Source organism: Suncus etruscus, chromosome 4, assembly GCF_024139225.1.
Source record: "Suncus etruscus isolate mSunEtr1 chromosome 4, mSunEtr1.pri.cur, whole genome shotgun sequence".
Classification (NCBI taxonomy): domain Eukaryota; kingdom Metazoa; phylum Chordata; class Mammalia; order Eulipotyphla; family Soricidae; genus Suncus; species Suncus etruscus.
This window is the reverse complement of record NC_064851.1, coordinates 146,239,969-146,262,357: the sequence shown is the minus strand read 5'-3', so window position 1 is coordinate 146,262,357 and position 22,389 is coordinate 146,239,969. Positions and strand designations below refer to the sequence as shown.

Genomic DNA, 22,389 nt, shown 5'->3' with positions numbered 1-22,389 from the left:
ACTAGAGAGATAGCAGCACATCAGGTAGGGTGCTTGCCTTGCACTTGGCTGACCCAAATTTTATCTTCAGCATCGCATATGGTCCCCTGAGCCTGCCAGGAGTGATTCTTGAGTACAGAGCTAGAAACAAACATTGCCGGATATGGCCCCAAAGTTCAAAAATTTAAATATCAGGGGCCAGAGAAATCGTATAGTGGGTCCAGTGCTTACTTCGCATGCAACTGGCTGAGGTTCAATCCCCAGATTCTATATGGTCCTCGAGCTTTACCAGGAGTGATCCCTGAGTGCAGAGTCAGGAGTCCGGAGTAAGTTCTGAGCAATGCCAGGTGCATCCCACTCGACCCCCACTCTGGATATAAACACTAGGTTTAAGAAAGAAGTGTCTTAAGAATTTGACCAAGAATTTTATTCTCTCTTGAGGTTTTCCTTGTTTTGATTTCCTAGCCCTTTCTTAAATAAATCTTCCTTCCTTCCTTTTCCTTCCCTTCCTTTCTTTGTTCCTTCCCTCCCTCCCCCTTTCTTCTTTCCTCCCTCCCTCCCTTTCTTCCCTCTCTCCCTCCTTTTTTTCCTCCCTCCCTTCCTTCCTCCCTCCCTTCCTTCCTTCCTCCACCTTCTTCCTTCTCCCTCCCTCCCTCTCTCCCTTCCTTTTTCCCTTCCTCTCTTCCTTCCTTCCCCCCTTTTTTCATCCTTCCTACATCCCTCCCTCCTTTCATTCCTCCCTCACTTCCTCACTTCCTCCCTCCCTTCCTTCTTTCCTTCCTTTCTTCCTCTCACCTTCTTTTTCTCTTTATTTCTTTCCTTCCTTTCTCTCACCTTTTTCTCTTTACTTCTTTCCTTCCTCCCTCTTCATCTCTTTCTTTCCTTTATTTGGTCACATTGTCAGTACTTAGAGGTTCCACATGGCTCATTGCTAAGGGGTCACTCTTGTGTATGGTTCTGGCTCAGGGAACCATGTGCAGTACCAGAATTAACCGGAATTGGCCAGGGATGTTCCATGTAAGGTAAACATCTTACCTCCTGTACTTTCTTGCCAACTGTAAATATCTATTGATTGATTGATATTGTTTGTTTGTTTTGCTGGTGATGCTCAGGGGTTACTCCTAGGTCTGCACTCATAAATCCCTCCTAGCAGTGCTGGGAAGATCATATGGGATGCCAGGGATTAAACCAGGGTCAACTAGGGTCTACCTCCTTTCAGCAACCACCTTAACCTCTGTACTATCTCTCTGGCTCTAAATATTTACTTATTTCATTTCATTTGACTGCAGCTCTGAGTGACCAGGGGCTACTCCTAGTTCAGTGCTAGGGGGTGATTCTCTGAAGTGCCTGGGACTGAACTGATCTCCTGTATGTCAAATATACTCTGAGTCTCCTCAACTTGCTCTTCAGTTCCTAAACTGAGTCATTAAAGATATCTTCTCCTGATAATAGGACATCTTCTCCTTCATTCTTCTTCTTTTTTGGGGGTGTCACACTCGACATTGCTCAGGGGTTACTCCTGGCTCCACACTCAGAAATCACTCCTGGCAGGTTCTGGGGACCATATGGGCTGCCAGGATTTGAACCACCATCCTTATGCATGCAAGGCAAATGCCTTACCTCCATGCTATCTCTCCAGCTCCCTCATTTTTCTTTTTATATATTTATGTTTATTTGTTTGTTTCATGGCTTTCCTTCAAAATGCTCAGAGCTTATTCCTGGCAGGGCTTAATAAACTATCTGGGGTTCCAGGGATTGAAGCTGGTGCCTACACTGCAAGGGCTTTTCCTGAATTATCTCACCAGCCTTCTCCCCTATTCTAAAGAGTGAAGGAAAGGCACTGGTGATAGTCCAGTGGATAAGGTGATTGCCCTGCATGAAACCAGCCTGTGTTCAATCACAGCCTCCTGAGTACTTCTTGGAAGACTTCTGAGCCTAGAGCCAAGAATAATCCCTGAGCACAACATGTGTGGCCCTCAAACACAAACATAAATAAATAGATACATATTTTAAATATCAAGGAAGGTAGAAACTTCTAGAAGGCGGGCTTCTACTCAGCAGAAAGAAAGGAAGGGGTTCAAGAGACAGAAAACAGGTATAAAATTTGGAGTCTATCGGAACTCACCCTTCTGGGCTCTGGGTCCTATACTCTTCCTGGTGCTTGGACCCACCCTTGCCTACTAACTCAGGTTTTCCAATCCCTCTGTTCCTCACTGCCTTTCTAGGGAGGTTCATACAGACCCAAGACCCAATTCAGCAAATTTGACATTTTCCCAAGGTCTCATTAGCTTACACAGGCAGAATTCCTTTTTTTTTGGGGGGGGGGTGTCACACCTGGCAGTGCTCAGGGGTTACTCCTGGCTCTGGACTCAGAAATCACTCCTGGTAGGCTCGGGGGACCATATGGGTTGCTGGGAATTGAACTGGGATTGGTCCCATGTTGGCCATGTACAAGGCACATCCCCTACCGCTGTGCTATCACTCTGGCCCCCTGCACCTCCTTTTGGGGACTCAACTGAGCTGTCATCCTGTTAGACTATTTACTCTTAGTCTTCATAACAAGGAAATGCTTAAGCCTCAACCAGAAGAAATTAGTGGGAATGGGGGGGGGGAGTAATCAAATTAATTGGAGTTTGCCAGTATGTCTCTCTCTTTTTTTTTTGGTTTTCGGGCCACACCCGGTGGTGCTCAGGGGTTACTCCTGGCTGTCTGCTCGGAAATAGCTCCTGGCAGGCACAGGGGACCATATGGGACACCGGGATTGGAACCAACCACCTTTGGTCCTGGATCGGCTGCTTGCAAGGCAAACGCCGCTGTGCTATCTCTCCAGGCCCACCAGTATGTCTCTTAATATTCAGACTTTATTACTTGCAAAGTACCTGTGTACCTTACTATGTACTATGTACACAGGAAAGGACATACTCTGTTTTTTCAGTTAAAGTATTTTGTGATTGTCTTTTGGCCACACTCTACTGTGTTCAGGGATTACTTCTATCTTTATTCTCTGAGGTCATTCTTGGTGGTGCGTGAGGGACCAAATGTGGTGTTGATGATCAAACCCAAGTCAACTGCATGCAAGGCAAGATCCTTACCCCTGTACTATAGCTCCAGGCTCTCTATTATAATCTGATCATCCTTCAGTGATTCCAATCCTCAATTTCAGAGAGGTTGGAACTTGTCCTACACCATGAATGCTGGAGCTAAGGGATAAACTTAGACTGGATTGAAATCCTAGCTCCCAGTTTGTAGATTATATGACTTGGAGGAAAATCACTTCATTCTCATAGCTTCAATTTTCTCATCTGTGAAATAGGAGAATACTTTCTATTTTCTTCAGAAGATTGTGATGAGTGTCAGTCATAGGCAAAAATTGCCCATGAGGTATAATACAAGAACACATTTGGCCATTATCCAGATTACAAAATGGGTTCATAAACCACAGAGAATTTCACAAATTGTAGGAGTGTTTTGTTGTAGATAAAGAGCTGCTTTGCTCACACCTGAGTTTCTGCTTTTGAGATGGCTTAGGGAGAGACTTATAAAATCTCAGAATGGGTTGGGAAGGATAATGTGAGTAGAAGAAAGGGAGGGTGAGATGGAGGTTAAAAACTAAAAATATTCACCCAGATTCAATCCCTGGCATCCCATACTGCCTCGGGAACACTTCCATAAGTAATTTCTGAGCAGAGAATCAGGAATAACCCCGAGCACTGCCAGGTATGGCCCCAAAACAAAAATAAAACAACAATAACAACAGAACTCTTGCAATGCAAGAGTTGACCTGGTCCCCAGCCAGCCAGGAGTGATCCTGAGCACTTGGGTATGGCCCTCAAAAACAAACAAACAAAACAAAAACAAAACAAAACAAATAAACAAGCAAAAATGTTTTAGGAGATTCAGAGCTTGAGATGGTGCTGGGACAACCAGAGCAGGCCCCCTGTCCTGCCTCCCCATCTTGTTCTATGGATCTTTCTTCCATTGGGGTAGTCCTGGATTATATCCTTTATACATCACAAAGATAAGTTTTCCCCAAATTTTATGAGCCATTCTAGTAGATTATGTAATCTTCAGAGGAGTCACAAATTTCCCAATTTGTAGTAGGTTGGCCAAATGTATATTCCAGAAGTTGGTCTGGAATGAGTCTCAGATAGTTGGCTTCAAGTTAGCCTAGTGGATTCAGTCAGTACTGCAGACAGGAATCCAGAGTAGTTGGTGTCAGAACTGGAGAACTGAATTAGTTGGCATCAGAATGCCCCTGACCACATATTCACATGCTCAGTGTTAGTTAACTAACCTGCTCTGAGGGCTTTTTGCTGTTTTTCTTATTGATGCCTACTTAGCTGTTTTTTGCTTGATTGTTTCTATATTTTTGTTTTGTTTTGTTTTGGGGCCATCAGGGGTTACTCCTAGTTCTGTACTCAGGAATTACTCCTAGCAGGTTTGGTGGAACCATATGGGATGCCAGGGATTGAACCCAGGTCAGCCGTGTGCAAGGCAAACACCCTCCTCACTGTGCTATTGCTCTGACCCTGTTCGTTTCATTATGGAGCCACATTATCATCTGGAAGTGAATGTTGCTGTGTTTTGTACATTAAAAAATTATTTTGGGGGCCAGAGATAGCATGGAGGTAAGGCATTTGCTTTGCATGCAGAAGGTTGATGGTTTGAATCCTGGCATCCCATATGGTCCCCTGAGCCTGCCAAGAGCAATTTCTGAGCGTAGAGCCAGGAGTAACCCCTGAGTGCTGCCGGATGTGACCCAAAAACCAAAAAAAATTTTTTTTATTTTGATTTTGGGGTTACACGCAGTTTTGCTGAGGTTTTATTCTGTGCTCAGGGATCACTCCTGGTGAGGTTTGGGGGACCATATGGGGTGCTGAGGATCCAATACAAGGCAAAGTTGGCCTAATACAAGGCAAGTGCTTTACCTACTGCATTATCTCTCTACCCACAAATACCTACTTAGTTTTTATATCATTTATTGTTTATTTGATTGTTCCAGTAGAATCTTAGGTTCAAGAGAGAAAATTCTTTGTTTCTATAATCTTCAGCCTGTTTTAATACTCAAGACATCAAATAGTCATTTATTTAACTTGATCAACAACGGATTTTTGAGGTCTTAGTCATTTAGTTAAACAGCATTTATTGAGTACCAATTATGTATCCAATAAATTTTCAAGCACTAAAGACATAGCAGTAAACCAGAAGAAAGTCTGTGAGTTCATGAAGCTAAAACTGTAATGGAGAGAGGGACAAGTGCATAAAGAAAGAAATAGGAGGGGCTGGAGCAATAGCACATTGGGGAGGGCATTTGCCTTGCATGCTGCAGGGACCTGGGTTAAATCCCCTGCATCTCATATGGTCCCTCGAGCCTGCAAGGAGTGATTTTTGAATGCAGAGAGTAGCCTCTGAGCACCACAGTAAGGGTTAAAGGCTGAAAGGGGATACTCACTATGAAGGGATCTCTGAGCATCTTTCTAAGGGAAGAAGATAGTAGGTCACCTGAATTTTGTGGGACAGAGCTAACCATGTAGAGGAAATAGCATGAGATAGTAAGGCAGGAAAGCATTTACTTTGTTCAAGGGAGAGTCAAGATTGATGTGACTGTAGCAGAAGAAAAGACAGAGAAGTAAGAGGTGTGATCCCAAATGCCCTTAGATCTCATGTCCAGATCACGGGGTACTGAAGAACTGGGGTAAAAATGAAAAAAAAAAAAAAAAGGAACAATTTATAATCTGTCTGATTTTAGATTTTATTTTATCTATTTATTTTATTTGAGGTATCATGATGTACAATGATGTCCATGAGAGGGTGTCCACTTGTTTTCATCACTGTCCCAGGGCTCCTCTGGCCACCTCATCACACCATGGTAAATTCAGTTCTATAAACTAGTTCTCAGGTTCTGTTGTCTTTGACTATTTGTTATTTCCTGACTATATTTCTTTATATCCACACATGAAAGATCATTCTATAATCTTTCCCTTGCCTTCTGACTGACTAGCATGAATCCCCTCTAATTCCATCCATGTAGTGGCAAATTGCATGATTTTGTCTGTTCTCATATCCAAGTAGTATTCCATTGTGTGTATACACAAACACACACACATATATATGTATATATATATGTATACATATATATGTGTATACAAATACATACATATATATATATATATATGTATCCTCTTCTTGGGAGGACACAGGGAGAATGGGCCACAGCCATTTGTGCTCAGAATTTATGCCTGGTTCTGTGCTCAGGGCTGCTCTTGGTAGTGCCCAGGGAGCCATATGACTGCTGCAGATTGGACCTGGATTATGCAAAACAATCGCCTTAATCCCTGCCCTATCTCTCCGATCCTTGTGTTAGATTTTTTTTTGGGGGGGGGGGTCACACTCGGCAGCGCTCAGGGGTTACTCCTGACTCTAAGCTCAGAAATCGCTCCTGGCAGGCTCAGGGGACCATATGGGATGCATAAAAGGCAAACGCCTTACCTCCAAGCTATCTCTCTGGCCCCCTTGTGTTAGATTTTTTTTTTTTTTTTTTTTTGGTTTTTGGGTCACACCCGGCGGTGCTCAGGGGTTACTCCTGGCTGTCTGCTCAGAAATTGCTCCTGGCAGGCACAGGGGACCATATGGGACACCGGGATTCGAACCAACCACCTTTGGTCCTGGATCGGCTGCTTGCAAGGCAAATGCCGCTGTGCTATCTCTCCGGGCCCTTGTGTTAGATTTTTTAATGTTCTTCTCACTTCAAGGGCGAGGCTGATATAGGCAGAATGTTTTGGGGGAATGGAAGACCAGCTAGGAGTGCACCAGTGTAGTGGGGAAATGGTATCTTGGATAAAGGGGGTGGTTAAAGAAAGCAAAGAGAATCTGAATCCATGGACATAAATGAAAAGTGAGTCCAGTCAGATCCCCAGTGATACAAAAAATAACATATATATATATAAACATATATATTGCGTTAAAAATGACCCCTGAGGGGCTGGAGAGATAGCACAGCGGCGTTTGCCTTGCAAGTAGCAAGGACCTAAGGACCCAGGACCTAAGGTGGTTGGTTCGAATCCTGGCATCCCATATGGTCAGTCCCCCATGCCTGCCAGGAGCTATTTCTGAGCTGCTAGCCAGGAGTAACCCCTAAGCACCACTGGGTGTGGCCCAAAAACCAAACAAACAAACAAAAAAAAAGAATGACCCCCAAAGTAGGGCTGGAGTAGAGTGAGTAGGGCATTTGCCATGCATATGGCTGACCCAGGTTCAATTTCCCATAATTCTATATGGTCCCCAAGCCCACCAGGAGTGATCCCTGAGTGCAGAGCCAGGAGTAAGTTCTGAGTATCTCAGAATCTTCCTCCACCCTCAAATAACCCTGAGCTATTTGGCTTAAGCAGAGAGAAAAATAGAATCTTCCTAGAGTTTGATAAATTAGAGAAGACTCTGGAAGGCTAGAGTTTGGTGAGTAATGAGGAGTTTGATCCATCACTGTGCTCATTGTTGGGAACGAAAGGTCTGTAGCGACCACTTGTGGTTCCCTGCCTGGAGTTGAGCTCTCCTGTGGGAGAGCCAATGTGGAAGAAAGTGGCCAGTGCTGTGGGCAAAGGCTGTGAGAGGCAATGGGGCAGGGAAAAGGCCTGGTGAAGTCGCTGCCATGCCATGCTGCAGGCTAAGGGTCCAATGGCTAAGGTTGCTGAATCTTTCTGGATCTGGATGAGAAAACTGGCACCATAGTCACTGGACAGACCTTGTTGATGAAGAGAGTCAAAGGCAGGGATTGCAAGGGGCTAAGGCCTTCTGTCTTCCTTTCTTTTCAGCCACTCTTGGAAGTTTGGGGACAGTTCATCTGCAGCACAAGGGTTTCCCCACGGATCAGCACTGCAGCTGCTTCAACTCTGGAAGATGCGCCTTCTCTGTGGGCCAGGAGGGACCATGTCAACCTGGACTCAGCTTTGTATCTAGTTTTATGGTTCCTTGGGCCTTGTAACTTGCTCTTTTGGCTTCCCGAGAGAGCCTTTTCTCTCCAGACATAGCCGAGAAAGTGGGATCTGGCCACAGCTTGGCAACCCTCTCTGAACAGCATGGGTCAGATTGACTCAGGTTTCAGGAGCTAGAGAAGCAACTCAGAGCCAAAGAAGAGTGTAGTGTGGAGGCATGTGTGTGTGTGTGTGTGTGTGTGTGTGTGTGTGTGTGTGTGTGTGTGTTTACCACATGGTGCTCTGGAAACCAGGGGCTCCTTCACAACCCTGAGCCAATGAGGCTAGTTATTCAGGACTAAGAGGATGAGAATGTGGTGGAACTGTGCAATCTTCCTGGCCCTGTGGGCAAGATTTTATTTTACAAATAAGGACCCTGGAATTCTGAGTGGTCAAGTAATATTCGAGGGAGGGAGACAGACTCTGTCTAGAAAACAGACAAAGACGTAGAGGGGAGAGAAAGAGGGAGAGAGAGAGAGAGAGAGAGACAGAGACAGAGATAGAGACAGAGAGACAGAGAGATGATTGGGGTTGGGAATAGCTCAATTACTTTATATGCTTGGTTTTATTTGGGGGGGGGAGACGATTCTCTTAAGCAGTGCTCCAGAGGCCCAGGATCCTCTTCTGGCAATTCTCAGTCAACTGAGTTGGTAGCTCAATGCCCAAGCCTGCAGTGCAGAGCAGCTCAGATTCTTTGGGGTCACTATTACCTGGACCACTCCAGGATGCCTGGAAGACTTCTAGGACAATTTCTGGAGATGGAGATGAAGGAATCACATGCTGCCAAGGATTGAACTAGAATCAGCTGAATGTTGGCCTATGCCCTCCCCTCTTTGTTTTTACTAGGGATCAAGGTGTACAAGACTGCAGTTTAGGGCTGCAGTGTTGCTTGGGTTCACAAGGGCTAGGTAGCACTTGAGCTACCTCCCCAGCCCTGGTCTCACTCTGGTCTGTTATAAGATTCTCTTACTAGGCCTAGAGAGATAGCACAGTAGTAGGGCATTTGCCTTGCACACAGCCAATTCAGGATGGAAGGTTGTTTGAATCCCGGCATTCTATATGTTTCCCTGTGTCTGCCAGGAGTGATCTTTGAGCAAAGAACCTCTGAGCGCCCCAGCAAAACAAACAAACAAAAAAAGATTCTCTTACTGAGCAGTAGAGTCCAGCCCAGGCCTTCCCGAACCATACCCTCCACCCCACGGCTCCCATGATTTTCATTGTAAACAGCACAGATCTCTTAAATATCTGGTCTCTCCCTGCTCCCCAGAACTGTGCCCTCACTTAACACCAAGGGGGTGTGGAAGATAGCAAAAGGGCATTTGGTGAAGAAAGTGTGGTTTTATGGACAAGAGAAGGGGTGGAGAATGTCCTGAAGGATTTGGGGTGGTGTCCAGGACTGGGAGGCAGAGGTTTATCTGGTGATCCAAGGCAGACAGGGGCAGACATTTGTCAAGAGTCCAGCCTGCCTGAGTCTGGCCTTCTCAATAGTTGCCAGTTATTTCTATCAAGGTGATACATCCTCTGGTTAAATCATGAAAATATGGAAAAGTCTGTCATGGAGAACATAGTCTCTCCCTACTGGCACCCTAGACGGCATGCATGGCCTTCTTTGCTCTTTGCTGAAGCAATGCCAAAGGAGGCTCTGTATCCTAAGAGCTCCCTAATCTCATAGATTTTTTTTTTTTTTTTTGGTTTTTGGGCCACACCCGTTTGACGCTCAGGGGTTACTCCTGGCTATGTGCTCAGAAATCGCCCCTGGCTTGGGGGGACCATATGGGACGCCGGGGGATCGAACCGAGGTCCTTCCTTGGCTAGCGCTTGCAAGGCAGACACCTTACCTCCAGCGCCACCTACCCGGCCCCAATCTCATAGATTTTTAAATCTACCTTTTAGGAACTTTCTCTTTCAGCTTCCAGGCCCCCTTCAGGGAAGGTCATCTTCATAGATTCCCTAGTCTGCTTCTCTGGGTCACTCTTACCACTGTCTCTGATGTCACTAGTAGACTTGAGCCTGTGGAAAGCCCCTCTAGTCAGTGGGTATCGAGAAAAATGCTAGTTAAAAGGAACCAGGGCCAACACACAGCCTGGCAGGTGGGACTTCCCATGGGCTGGAAAAGTGGTCTCTGTGTGGAACCCCAATGCCCAGCAGCTGCTGTCCCTGAAGTTTCCCTGGCTCTGAGGACAGGTTGAGTGCCAGTGCTGGCCCTAGGTCTTTGCTCCTCTTGCCATCTCCCTCTACTTCTTTTTTATCTGTGTGCTTCTTCCTCCTCTCCTCATCAGCTGGTTTTGCTGCTCTTGTGGAAGTTCCTGTCTTGGGATCTGACTGTGGGTGGACAAGACTATTGGAAGAATTTTTTGCCAGGGCTCTCCTGAGCTCCTGAGTCCTGGGTTTTGTGCTGACTGACCTGTACTGGAGTTGGGTGTATGGTTGCCTGGTGACACCCCAGAGGGGCAGAACAGTATTCTTGTTTCGGTTTCGCTTGGGAATGCTTGCTCCATGTCTAGCTAGGTCTTCAGCTTACAGTCAGGCCTTGCTGTCCGGCAGAGCTTTAAGAACCTTCACAGTCCCTCGTATCAGCTGTGGTCTGAGGTGAGAGACCCTCTGGGAACCTTGTTCTGGGCACTCAGGGCTTTCCTAGCTCTAAGGCCCCCCTTTCTCTTCAGCCTTAGAGAATGAGTCTTGCTTATGGGGAACCCCCTCCCCCCCATCTTGTCTGCTTTGCCCTCAGAGTGCTGCCTCACTCTTTCTGGAGGATCACACAGACCACAAAACTGGGGCCAGTTCCAGTCTCAAGGCCTCCCAGGAGCCACCCCAAGTCCATTCTGCGGGGAGTACCTACACATTTATTATGCTTCACCTGCAACACCATGGACGTCTCAATGTCATTCCCATTTACAGATGAGGAAAGTGACGCACAATGGAGGTTAGGCCCTTAGTCCAGGGCTATTTAGCAACTGGGGGGGGGGGTGGTGGAGACTTGGATCAAACTCAAACACAGTGGTCTTGACAAATGACATTGAGTGTGAGAGATGGGATGTGGCAGTGTGTGAGGTGGTGCTATGTCTGGATGTAACTGTGCCAGTGTGAGGTTGTAAGTGTGGGAGTTTGGAGTTTGTGAGTGTGATAAAGCACAGTTGTATGGACCAGTGTGAGAGCACAAGGTTGTGTGTGCTGGTTGAATGTGCAAGACTGCCAGATTGTGAATATGCAAGGATATGTGCCAGTGAGTGTACAAGACAGTCTAAGAATGTGAGTGTACAAGGCTGTGTGCCAGTGAGAGTGCAAGGCTGTGTAAGAATGTGAAGGGGAGGGGGTGGAAGATAGCATGGAGGTCAAATTCCCGCGTCCCATATGGTCCCCCGTGCCTGCCAGGAGCAATTTCTGAGCGTGGAGCCAGGAATAACTTCTGAGCACTGCCGGGTGTGACCCAAAAACTACAAAAAGAAGAATGTGAGTGGGGCCAGAGCGACAGCCCAGTGGTAGGGTGTTTGCCTTGCATGCGGCTGACCCAGGACGGACCTGGGTTTGATCCCTGGAATTCCTTATGGTCCTCCGAGCCAAGAGCGATTTCTGAGCGCATAACCAGGAGCGTCATCAGGTGTGGCCCTCACCCCCTAAGAAAGAATGTGAGTGTGCAAGGCTGTATATGCCAGTGAATATACAATGTTGTGTGCAAGACAATGGTGCCAATGTGTGTGTGCAAGTCTGTGTGCTTTTTAGGAGAGCTTGTGTGAGCAGTACCACTTACCCCCATCTGTGTTTGCTCCTGCAGCTCTGCTTCCAAGAGCACGTTCTCAGTTTTTGTACAAGGTCCTTTTTATGCTGGTTCCCTGAAGTCTCACAGTGAGAGCCTGTTCTAAACTTCCCACCCTCTGCCCCAGGCTCAGGCCTGGGCTCTCAGTGCCAGACGCTGAACAAATGGCTACCAGAGCTGCCTGGGCCATAGGTGAGCAGAGCCTGGTGAGGCCCCACTGCCTGGGAGGGCCCAGGACCCATCCCAATGGCACACACAGATGCCTGGAAAGAAGGTGGGGCTTCCAGAATGACAGCCTGCAAGCCATGCAGACTTGGATGGAGGACTCAGGAGCACAGGCCCAAGAGAACCATCTTCCTGTCAGTGCAGACCCCACCCAAAGCCCATCACCCTCAGTAGCAAACTCCCACCATTGAGGACACTTGGTGCTGGGAAGAGGGCTTAAGGGACCCGAGGGAAGGAATGGTAGCCAGAAAGACGTGCAGAGGGGAAGGGAGAGCTGGGGTCATCCTGTGTCACCACAGGGACCCAAGCTGCCTCTGCTCACTGGGTCTGTGACAAGTGTGTTTGTGTGTTGGGGGGTGGGGGGTTCTCTCACATCCCAGGGTGTCTGTGCTCCAGCTGCAGAACAGCAGAGAGCCCCCACCCCAGAGCACAGGCCTTTGGCCAGCACCAACTGAGGAGTGCTTCTGGCAGGGCCCGCTTCGGCAGATCTCTAGCTTTATCTTCCCCACACATTGACACATTGAAACCATCAGCCAGGCCCAGCTCTGTCAGCGAGACCCCAAGCTTTCATCCAAACCAGACCTCCCCTCCTCCGGCTCTCCTTGGCTCCCTCGCTGGCAGGCAGGCTGGCTGGCTCGGGGGAGGGGAGCACACACAGTCCTTACTCCTGCTCCCCTGGAGCCAATTCCAGAACCTTTCAACTCTTGTCCCCTATTTCGTTCTCCTCTCTGAAATGTTTATGAGGCCGCCTTCCACTCTGCGCCCTGGCTCCACCCTCAGCCTCCAAAGGGAACTTATGTCAGGGCTGCAAAACACAGCACGTTCTGGGGGGCCCCAGAGCACCACGGTTCTTTCTTCAAAGCAGCAGCATAGGTTCCTCGGTGCCTCAAGTTCTGGGGGAGCCAAATCAAAGGCAAACCCTGAATTCCTCTTGCTCACGGCCAATAAAAACCTTGCTTGGGTGCCGGCTTCCTTTGCTGAAATCAGATATCCGACTCATAAACAAGTCCCAAAGGCAGGCGAGAGCACTGGCGTCTTTCTGTGGATTTGTGTTATTTTTCCTTCCTATAAAAAATATGTCTGTCCTATCACAGGATGCCTGTTCAGAAACTTGAGTGCTGAGTGGTGCCCTCTTGGACCTGTGCTCTCGCCCTGTGCCCCCAATATCTACCTCCAAAATCCAAACATTCCCCCCACACCCCAACCCAGGATTCCTGCAGGCTGGGGTAGAGCCTGGCTTCCTTAACCAGGCTGGAAGGGAAGCTCAAAGGCAGGTCAAAGGGACTGGGGAGAACAGGCCTCTGATGCTGTCAGCTTCCAGGGAGCACTTGAGTCTCAGCCCTACTTCAGGATAGTCAAAAGCTCCCCCCCACCCATGCCCATGAGGGTTGTCGAATGCTTCGTTGAAAAGTAGACGAGTTGGGAGGGACCAGTGAGGCCAAAGTTCTTGGGGTTCTGTTTTGTGGGGCTGGGCTCCTCTTTGCACACAGCCCCGAGGTCGAGTCCGTTAGAGGGGAATAACTGTGCTTGCATATGTGGCCTTCTGCTTCATATGAGGGGGTGCCCTCCTCCTGCTGACATCTCTCCTCCCTGCTCCTACTACACACCCAATACTGTTCCCCAATAGTTTTTAAAGTTAACTTTGCTGTCAAAGATGCTATTCTGTTTGTTTTTCCTTCTGACACTATCTCTCTGGAGAGTTTCTGGTCAAGAGAATTATGTCGAGGCTGCAGATTGCAAGAGAATTGGGCCTAATGGGGAACAGACAAGACACCTTTCATGTCCAGCCAAGTCCCCCCACCCCCTTTCTTTCTCTCTCTCCACTTCTCATCTTCCCTTTTTGGCTTCAAAGTTGGCTCTCGTGTGTGCAAGTTTCTTCGGTACAGCTGGAGAATAAGGTTACACATTGATTTTATTTTGGAGATTGGCAGCTGGGTCAAGTTTTGCTCTGAAGCTGGGGAACATGTGGGATGGACACTTGTACCAAGTACATCCGACAGACAGGGAAAACAGGGACAAGCACCTTGGCTTCCAAAGGAGACTTTTTACTCCTTTATCCTTTCTAAGCTCAGGAACTTGAACTTGAGCTACTCCTCTATGCTGTAGTAAAATTATTTTGTGTTTTTTTTTGGGGGGGGCACACCCAGTGACACTCAGGGATTACTCCTGGCTTTTCGATCAGAAATTGCTCCTGGCTTGGGGAACCATATGGGATGCTGGGAGACTGAACTGCTGTCCGTCCTAGGTTAGCGTGTGTGAGACAAATGCCCTACCACTTGTGCCACTGCTCCGGCCCCCAGTTTTTTGTGTTTTTTGGGTGGTGGTGGTGGTGGTTGTGAGAACCACAGCTGGCAGTGCTCAAAACTTACTCCTGGTTCTGAGCTCAGGAATCACTCCTGGTGGATTTAGGGGAACATATGGAATGTTGGGGATTAAATTCAAGCCAACCATGTATAAGGCTAACACCCTACTTGCTGTACTACAACTCTGACCCTCATAAAAATTTTTTTAATTCAAAAAATGGCAAAAGCATTAAGGAAGGAAAAAGTTGCTGATTCTGAGTTTCCTGGCTATAAGGAAGGAAATTAAGCTAAGATCCTTTTACTTTGTAAATGACTATTCCAACACATAGCCACAGCCTATAGCTGGTTTCTTAGATTGCTTTTTTGTTTGTTTGTTTGTTTTTGGGCCACACCTGGCAGCTTCCAGGGTTTACTCTTGGCTCTGCACTCAGAAATTACTCTTGGCAGGTTCAGTTTACCATATGGGATGCCAGGGATCGAACCCAGTTCTGCTGCATGCAAGGCAAATACCCTAACCACTGTACTATCACTCTGACCCCAGTGGTTTGAGGGACTATATAAAGTTTAGGGGATGGAACATGCCAAGCAAGTGCCCTATTAAGCTCCAGAAAGCCTTTTCCTCTTTACTTCTGCCCAACTGTTACTTGAGGGATGGGGGAAAGGGAGTCAAACACTCTGGTGATTGGCTGAGAAATGATGTTGGTGGAGGTCCTTGGATGACTGACATGAAGTGGAAAAGAGAGAGGCAGCCACCACCAGAAGGGAATCTGCCAGGTTCTCTCTTACCCACCTCTGTCATCCAGGAAGTGGCTGGGAAAATCTAACCCTGTGGGTCTGGATCTGGCAAGGAAAGCAAAGTTAGTCCTAGATCTTGTCTTTCTGGTCTGTCACCGTTCTTCACAGGAAAGAATTTCAGGAGAAAGTAAAATCAAATTTTATTTTATTTTATTGATTTTTGGGTCATACCCTGCAGCGCTCAGGGGTTACTCCTGGCTCTATGCACAGAAATTGCCCCTGGCAGGCTCCGGGGACCATAAGGGATGCCAGGATTCGAACCACCGTCCTTCTGCCTGGAAGGCAGACACCTTACCTCCAGGCTATCTCTCCGGCCCCAAATCAAATTTTGGGAGGGAGAGAAGAAAGAGGGAGAGAAGAAAGAGGGAGTAAATGTTCAAGAGAGAGTTCGGGCTTCTCCAAAGTCAGAGAGCCCTGGTATACAACTCTGCACGAAAGAAAAGGCCCCACTCAAGAGGGCAGATGTGGGCAACATGTGCTTAGCCATCATGTACCCGGCAGCACATGTGTGTACCTCCTTTGTTCTAAATTGGTTTTAATAGGGTTTTCCCAACCTACCCCAAGTTTTCGACTTAGGCAAGAAAAAAACTATCTAGTTTTAGGAGCTTTCTACTTAGGCAAGAGTTCTGCTACTAGAGGTTACTAGAGTAGTTGCCAGAAAGAATGGCTGAGTGACGTTGATTGTCTCAAATTTTCCTTTCTTGGCATTTGTTCCTGCAGGAATTTCTCCTGGTAGGGGGTCCAGTCTTCTCTGGGTCTGCAGTGGTGTTAGGTCAGATGCTTATCAATGATGAAGCATTTCCTCCAAATACCGTTTCTTGGTTTTATTATATCTCAAGAATTTAGGGGCTGAAGTGGTGGCGCAAGAGGTAGGGTGTTAGCCTTGCAAATGCTAACCTAGCACGGACCTTGGTTCGATCCCCCGGCATCCCATGCGGTGCCCCCAAGCCAGGAGCGATTTCTGAGGGCATAGGCAGGAGTAACCCCTGATCGTCACCGGGTATGGCCCCCAAACAAAAACAAAGCAAAGCAAAACAAAACAAAACAAAACAAAAGAATTCATTGCCTGGGGGTCCCTTTCCAACCAGCCTGCCTTTGTCAGAATATTTTTTTTTCTTTCTGGGTTTTGGACCACACCCAGCGATGCTTGGTGGGGTGGTGATGGTGGTGGGGCTCTCCCAGCTCTGTGTTCAAAGGGTCAATCTCCCTAGAGCTTGGGGGTCTGTCTGTACTGTGCCATGATGAAACCAGGCTCCTTTGTTCTCAGCCCATTGAGCTCTATGGCCTCATGGTTGGGAATCTTGTGCTGCCAAGCTGATGTGACAACATTTAGCTGATTTCGTGTTAAACAGGCAGAGTTTCCAGACAGTTACTTCCTGCTGACGAAATCCTCCCTTACATCCTCACTTATCGAAGCGCTTCAGGAACAGGTGGGCGAGGCCTTCCTCCTCCACAGTTTGGGTAGGAGACACAGGGCTACTTCTTTTCTAGGGACAAAGATGTCTGGGATTTTAAGAATGTCCTATTCAACCTCATTCCTTCTGTTGTCTAGCCTTTGGGACCAGAATTCATTACCAGTGCAACTTTCGGGGTGCACTGAATTCTTCAGCCTGTGGGAAGGTTTGGAGCTAGGAGAGACTCTTGTGAGGGAAACAGAAAAGAAGCGGAAGGTCAACTCCACTTGTGGATGGGTTTGGGCTGAATTCTCTCAATCACCATTCTTTGAGGCTTTAAAGTGTGTGTGTGTGTGTGTGTGTGTGTGTGTGTGTGTGTGTGTGTGTGAGATTTATTTATTCATTTATTTTGGGTGCAATAGGATATGTCAGTTGGGTAAGGAATCTCAAAGAACTGATAGTATGTTTTGCATGAAGGAAGCTCAGGTGTGATCCCTGGCACTGCATGGTCCCCTGAGCACCACTGGGAGTGACACCTCAGCCCCAGCACAGAGCCAGGAGTAGCTCCAGAGCACTTCTGGGTATGATCCCAAAACACATAAAGAGTGTAGCTGGAGTGATAGCACAAAAGTAGGGCGTTTGCCTTGCACGTGACCACCCCAGGATGGACCCCGGTGCAATTCTTGGCATCCCATGTGGTCTCCGAGCCTGCCAGGAGCAATTTCTGAGTGCAAGAGCCAGGAGTAACCCTGAGCAGTGCTGGGTGTGACCCAAAACCAACCAAACAAAAAACAAACAAAAAACACCACACAAAATGTGAGTGTGTTTTTGTGTGACTTCTCAATAGGTTAACTACAAGAGACTATAAACATACACATTAGACTAAAAATAATAATTTTCCCAGTAGTGATTAAGAACTGGTCTAGAAACCAAACACCTTGAGCTTATTTCTTGCCCTGCCGACATCCATCTCTGACTTCAGACCACTGAAACTTGCTAGGCCTCAGTGCCATAATCACAAAGGAGTTTGATCCGAGAACTTGGAACAGACTGTGGTGAGGAGGGGAAGGCTGTAGGGCCATGAATGTTTAGAACAGTGAGGCAGATTCAACATTTAAGTCACATGCTGTATTACAAGGTTTTGGGTCAGGGACCACTCACAGATGATGGCTGTTCCACATATAGGCTAGGCATGTAGGAGGTGATACCATTTGTTTTAAGAATATGCAATTACTGTACACAATGAAGAACTAGTGTGACCATATATTTTCCAGACAATCATCAAACAATATGAGACTCTCTTGCATTGCAAATTTTTGTTTTGGCTACGCCAGAACCATAGTACAGTGGCAGGGTGTTTGCCTTGTACGTAGCCAACACAGGATGGACTCTGGTTCGATTCCTGGCATCCCATATGGTTCCCTGAGCCTGCCACGAACGATTTCTGAGCGCAGAGCCAGGAGTAACCCGAGTGGTTCGAGGTGTGACCCAAACACCACCCACCCAATTTTTTTTTGTTTTGGGGCCATACCCAGCAGTGCTCAGGACTTACTCCTGACTCTGTGCTCAGGGGTCCCTCTTGACAACGCTCAATGGACCTGGATTTCTTGGATCAAATCCAGGTTATTTGTGTGTAAGACACATACCCTAACTGCTGTACTATATATAGCTCCATATATATACTATAATGCACTGAAATAGTTTTAAAAGTTGCCTACTTCGATTCTTGATAACTTCCCACCTTAGTACCTTACTGGGAGCCTTTGAATATCAAAGTCTTTGGAAGTAGACAGTCCTGTCAGAGGGACTGCTAGACTGAGGTTAGAAGTTGGGACACCATGGTGCCACCACTAAGAAACTTGGATGTGTCTGGAAGTCTTCAGGTCTTTTGCCTGTCACACTAGAAAGGATATAGCCATGAGGGGTTGGAGAGATAGTACAGTACCCGGCACCCTCTGTGCTCCCCTGAGCCTGCCAAAAGTGATTCCTAAGCGCCAAGTTTGAAGTAAACCAAGCACAGCCAAAAATCAAGAACAAGGGGCCGGTGAGGTGGTGCTAGGGGTAAGGTGTCTGCCTTGCAAGCGCTAGCCAAGGAAGGACCACGGTTTGACACCCCCCCCCCCCCGGCGTCCCATATGGTCCCCCCAAGCCAGGGGCAATTTCTGAGCGCTTAGCCAGGAGTAACCCCTGAACATCAAACAGGTGTGGCTGAAAAACAAAACAAAACAAAAAAAAATCAAGAACAAAGATATAACTACAGCTCTGCTCTATTTTCTCCACTGATAGGGCTGACTTACTGGGTCTTCTGAATGTATCTGATTCCCCCTTTTGGGTATGTTTCTTGTTTTGGGGCTATACCCAGTGGTGCGACCATGTGGTGCTAGGAATTGAACCAGGTTTGCCCATGATTTTAACCCCTGAACTCTCTCTCCAGGCCCCAATTTCCTTTAACTGGATTTGAGCCATCCTGACTGGGATCTCCTTTGGCTATTCTTTTGTGTTTTGTTTTGGGGCCACACCCAAAAGTGCTCAGAGGTTATTTTTTGGCTCTGAGTTGAGAAATCACTCCTGGCAGGTTTGGAAGACCATATGGGATGCTGGGGATCGGACCCAAGTTAGTCACATACAAGGCAAATGCCCTACTTGCTGTGCTATCACTCGGGCCCCTCCTTTGGTTGCTCTTTTTTTTGAGTTTTTGGGCCACATCTGGTGATACTCAGGGGTTACTTCTGGCTATGCGCTTAGAAATCGCTCCTGGCTTGGGGGACCATATGGAACACCAGGGGATCGAACCATAATCCATCCTAGGCTACCATGGTCAAGGCAGAGCTTACACTACTGCTCCAGCCCCTTTTGGCTGTTCTTGATCCCAAGACATAAACATTAAAAGGACTATGAAGAGTGGGGCTGGAGTGATAGCAGAGGCAGGTGTTTGCCTTGCACACGGTCGACCCAGGATGGACCAGGATTTGATCCCTGGCATTCCATATGGTCCCTGGGCCTGCCCAGAGCAATTTCTGAGTGCAGAGCCAGAAGAACCAGGAGTAATCCCTGAGCATCACTGGGTGTGGCACAAAAACCAAACCAAACCAAACCAAAAAACAAAACAAAACAACAAAAAAACTCAGAAAGACACAATCAGGATCTTAAGCTGGGTGCAGGAAGACAAGATCTCAGAAAGGTTTAATGGTAATGGTTTTGAAAGAATCGGTCACTTGGGGAAGCCTGGCCCCTCCCCTCCACCCATCATTCTGCTATACTAAGGGGTGAGATTGCATTCCTTCCAACAAATTTGGTGACAGTGGAACCCCAATGTCTGAACCCCTCAGGTTATCTAAAGTCGCCATCTAGAGGCAACTTATTAGAACTTCTTGTAGCCAGAAGTATGTCACCATTTCATTTCCTGTCCTAGGAGAACAGAATCAATCTCTGCAATGGAGCGTTGGCTGCATCTGTAACCCCAGAACAGTGCTGCTCCCAGCCGGCTGGCACTGTGCCAAGTGATGGGCACAGCTGCTTCCTGTTCATCCCAATTCTCCCTTTATGTTAGACTGACTCACTACACCAGATCATAGAAAATAAATCTTTTAATTGCTTTGTAATTGGCACAGATGGTATAATTCAAACTCACATTTTTATTTAATAGCCTCTGAAATATCACACTATAGCTCTGATTGGCATAGTACAAGAATCATAATGGTTTAAGTCTTACAAAATTACATTCAGCAGACGCATAATGTTCTGAAAATTATTTCATATAATTAAGACCCGAGGGGGGGGTTTGAATAAATAAGAAAAAGCCAACTAGAAAATAAATAAGAATTCAGGCAGTGGTCACCTGCCATGACTGAGAATTGTGCTTTCTGACTGCAAAAATGCTACTTGATGAACCACCAAGAAGAACTGCAAAATTCGGTAGGGGGATGGGGGGCAATAAATGTTATCTGGATGCTGCTCCTTAGGAAAAGAAACCCCAGGCCAGGCCTTGTTGAGACAATGTGTCTGAAGTGACTTGGAAAGACCTTCCATTTCTGGGGAGTGAGGAGACTGACAGGTCGTTGGTAAGAATTTACCATAAAGAAGATTATGGTAGAAGATAAACTATTTCTATCCCTATAAGACCCAGGGTAAAAAGTCCAAAGTCTGTCTCTTCAGGGGGATGCTGGAAAGAGCAGAGTCCTATCTCTGTCACCTAGTAGCTTTCAGGGTTACAACTACAGGGTGGCCAGTGCAACAAACTATGTTCAGTGACAACTTTGGTGCATTAATTTCAAAGTGACCAACACTGCCATTCCAGAGCAGATGGATTGTGTGTGTGTTAATAGGAACATTGTGCTCTAGGGCAGCAGAGATGACAACCTGGTAGGAATTTGTGTGTGTGTGTGTGTTAACAGGAACACTGTGTTCTAGGGCAGCAGAGATGACAACCTGGTAGGAGTTTGTGGCATTTGGGAAACACAGGTAAGTTTCTATTAAAGTAGATGGCAAATATGAATTCCTCTGATTTTGGTGATTATAGGTATCAGGGAGCAAATTTTAACATGGGAAGGGTATTCCTACGCTGTCCAGTCCTCTTGGGCAACATTCAGTATTGAAGTCAATGAGTGACTACTGGTTTTGTTTCTGTTGTACTAAAATACCTGGATTTCTCAAATCTCAACCAAAGCCACTGGATGACTTCCAATGTCAGACACTAAGGACAGATGGTCTCTGTCAACTCACATCACTAGTCTCATCTTTTGTCCCCTCCCTGGAAAGCATGGTTGTGCTGGAACTTAGGGAACATCAAAATGAAAATCCAGGTGAATGCATAGTTGGTTTTCTCAGACAGAGCCAGCAGCCAGGTGGTGGGTCCCTGGCTCAGTGGGCCTGCGGCGCCTCTGCTGGAGTCTTCAGGTCTGCTGCAGACTTGTCCGGGGTGGTTTTCTTAGTGTAATCTCGCTCTCCAAAGATGGTGCTGCCTATTCGAACATTTGTAGATCCAACTTCAATCTGTGGAAAAGAAGTTTCAAAGGTGTAATGAAATGCACCCAATGCTGGAGCTATACCTCTCTTTCTTGCTCACAGTGTTTCGGAAATTAGGATTTCTTTGGCTCTCACTGTGGTTAGAATCTGACTAGCACTGAGTAGGTTGGAGATACCCACATACACATAAAGTCCATATATCATGTTCCATGGGCAGGTAGAGGAAAATGTCTCCTTTAATTCTCTGAGTACAGGACTTCATTTCACTGTACTTATATTCACATAATACACAAAGTATTTTTTAATAAACAAATAATTCGGGCCAGAGCAATAGTACAACAGGTAAAGTGATTGCCTTGTATATGGCTGACCTGGTTTCAACCCCCAGCACTCCAGATGGTCCCCAAAACCCTGCAAAGAGTGACCCCAAAACAAGCAAAAATTAAACTTCAGATTACCACTTTACAATTTACTGTCATTGATTCAGCCCATTGATTTACATAGATGACTTGTGAAATTGGAAATCTGTAGTACTACAAATTATTAATTTATTTTTATTTTGTTTTGTTTTTTTTTTTTTGGCCACACCCAGCGGTGCTCAGGGGTTACTCCTGGCTTTGGGCTCAGAAATCATATGGGATGCTGGGGATTGAACCTGGGTCCATCCCAGGTGGACTGCATACAAGTCAAATGCCCTACAGTGTGCTATCTCTCAGGCTCCTCTTAATTTCTTATTTTCTTTAACTTATGTTTAGGATACTGTATTGGGTTAAAAAATTGTGTCAGGCTATATAACTTCTAGATATTTTCCTTTAGAGAGGCGAGCATTAGCAAAGTTGAGAGCAAATGCTTCTAGAACCCAACAGCTACAATGAGGTGTTTTGAAAGTTTCTCCAGCAAAAAGAAATTCATTAAAAAAAAAAAAGAAAGAAGGGCTGGAGCAGTGGTGCAAGTGGTAGGTGTTTCCCTTGTCCAATGGACCGTGGTTTGATACCCTGCCGTCCCAT

The 22,389-nt window shown here is 46.7% G+C and overlaps 1 protein-coding gene across 2 annotated transcripts in view; it reads right to left on the bottom strand.

Annotated features, from left to right (window-relative positions):
• The window catches only part of PLPBP (pyridoxal phosphate binding protein), a 261,670-nt gene that overhangs the window by 225,187 nt on the left and 14,094 nt on the right, over nucleotides 1-22,389 (bottom strand). Inside the window, exon 8 of one of the 2 annotated variants that reach the window (XR_007494851.1) lies at nucleotides 21,050-21,409. Coding sequence is in view for 1 of the 2 variants with exons in the window: in XM_049771882.1 (XP_049627839.1) it covers nucleotides 21,278-21,409 (132 nt within the window). In the remaining variant the exon portion in view is untranslated. Of the gene's footprint in view, nucleotides 1-19,986; nucleotides 21,410-22,389 lie in introns of those variants that run through there. The other variant, XM_049771882.1, reaches the window with a different exon arrangement.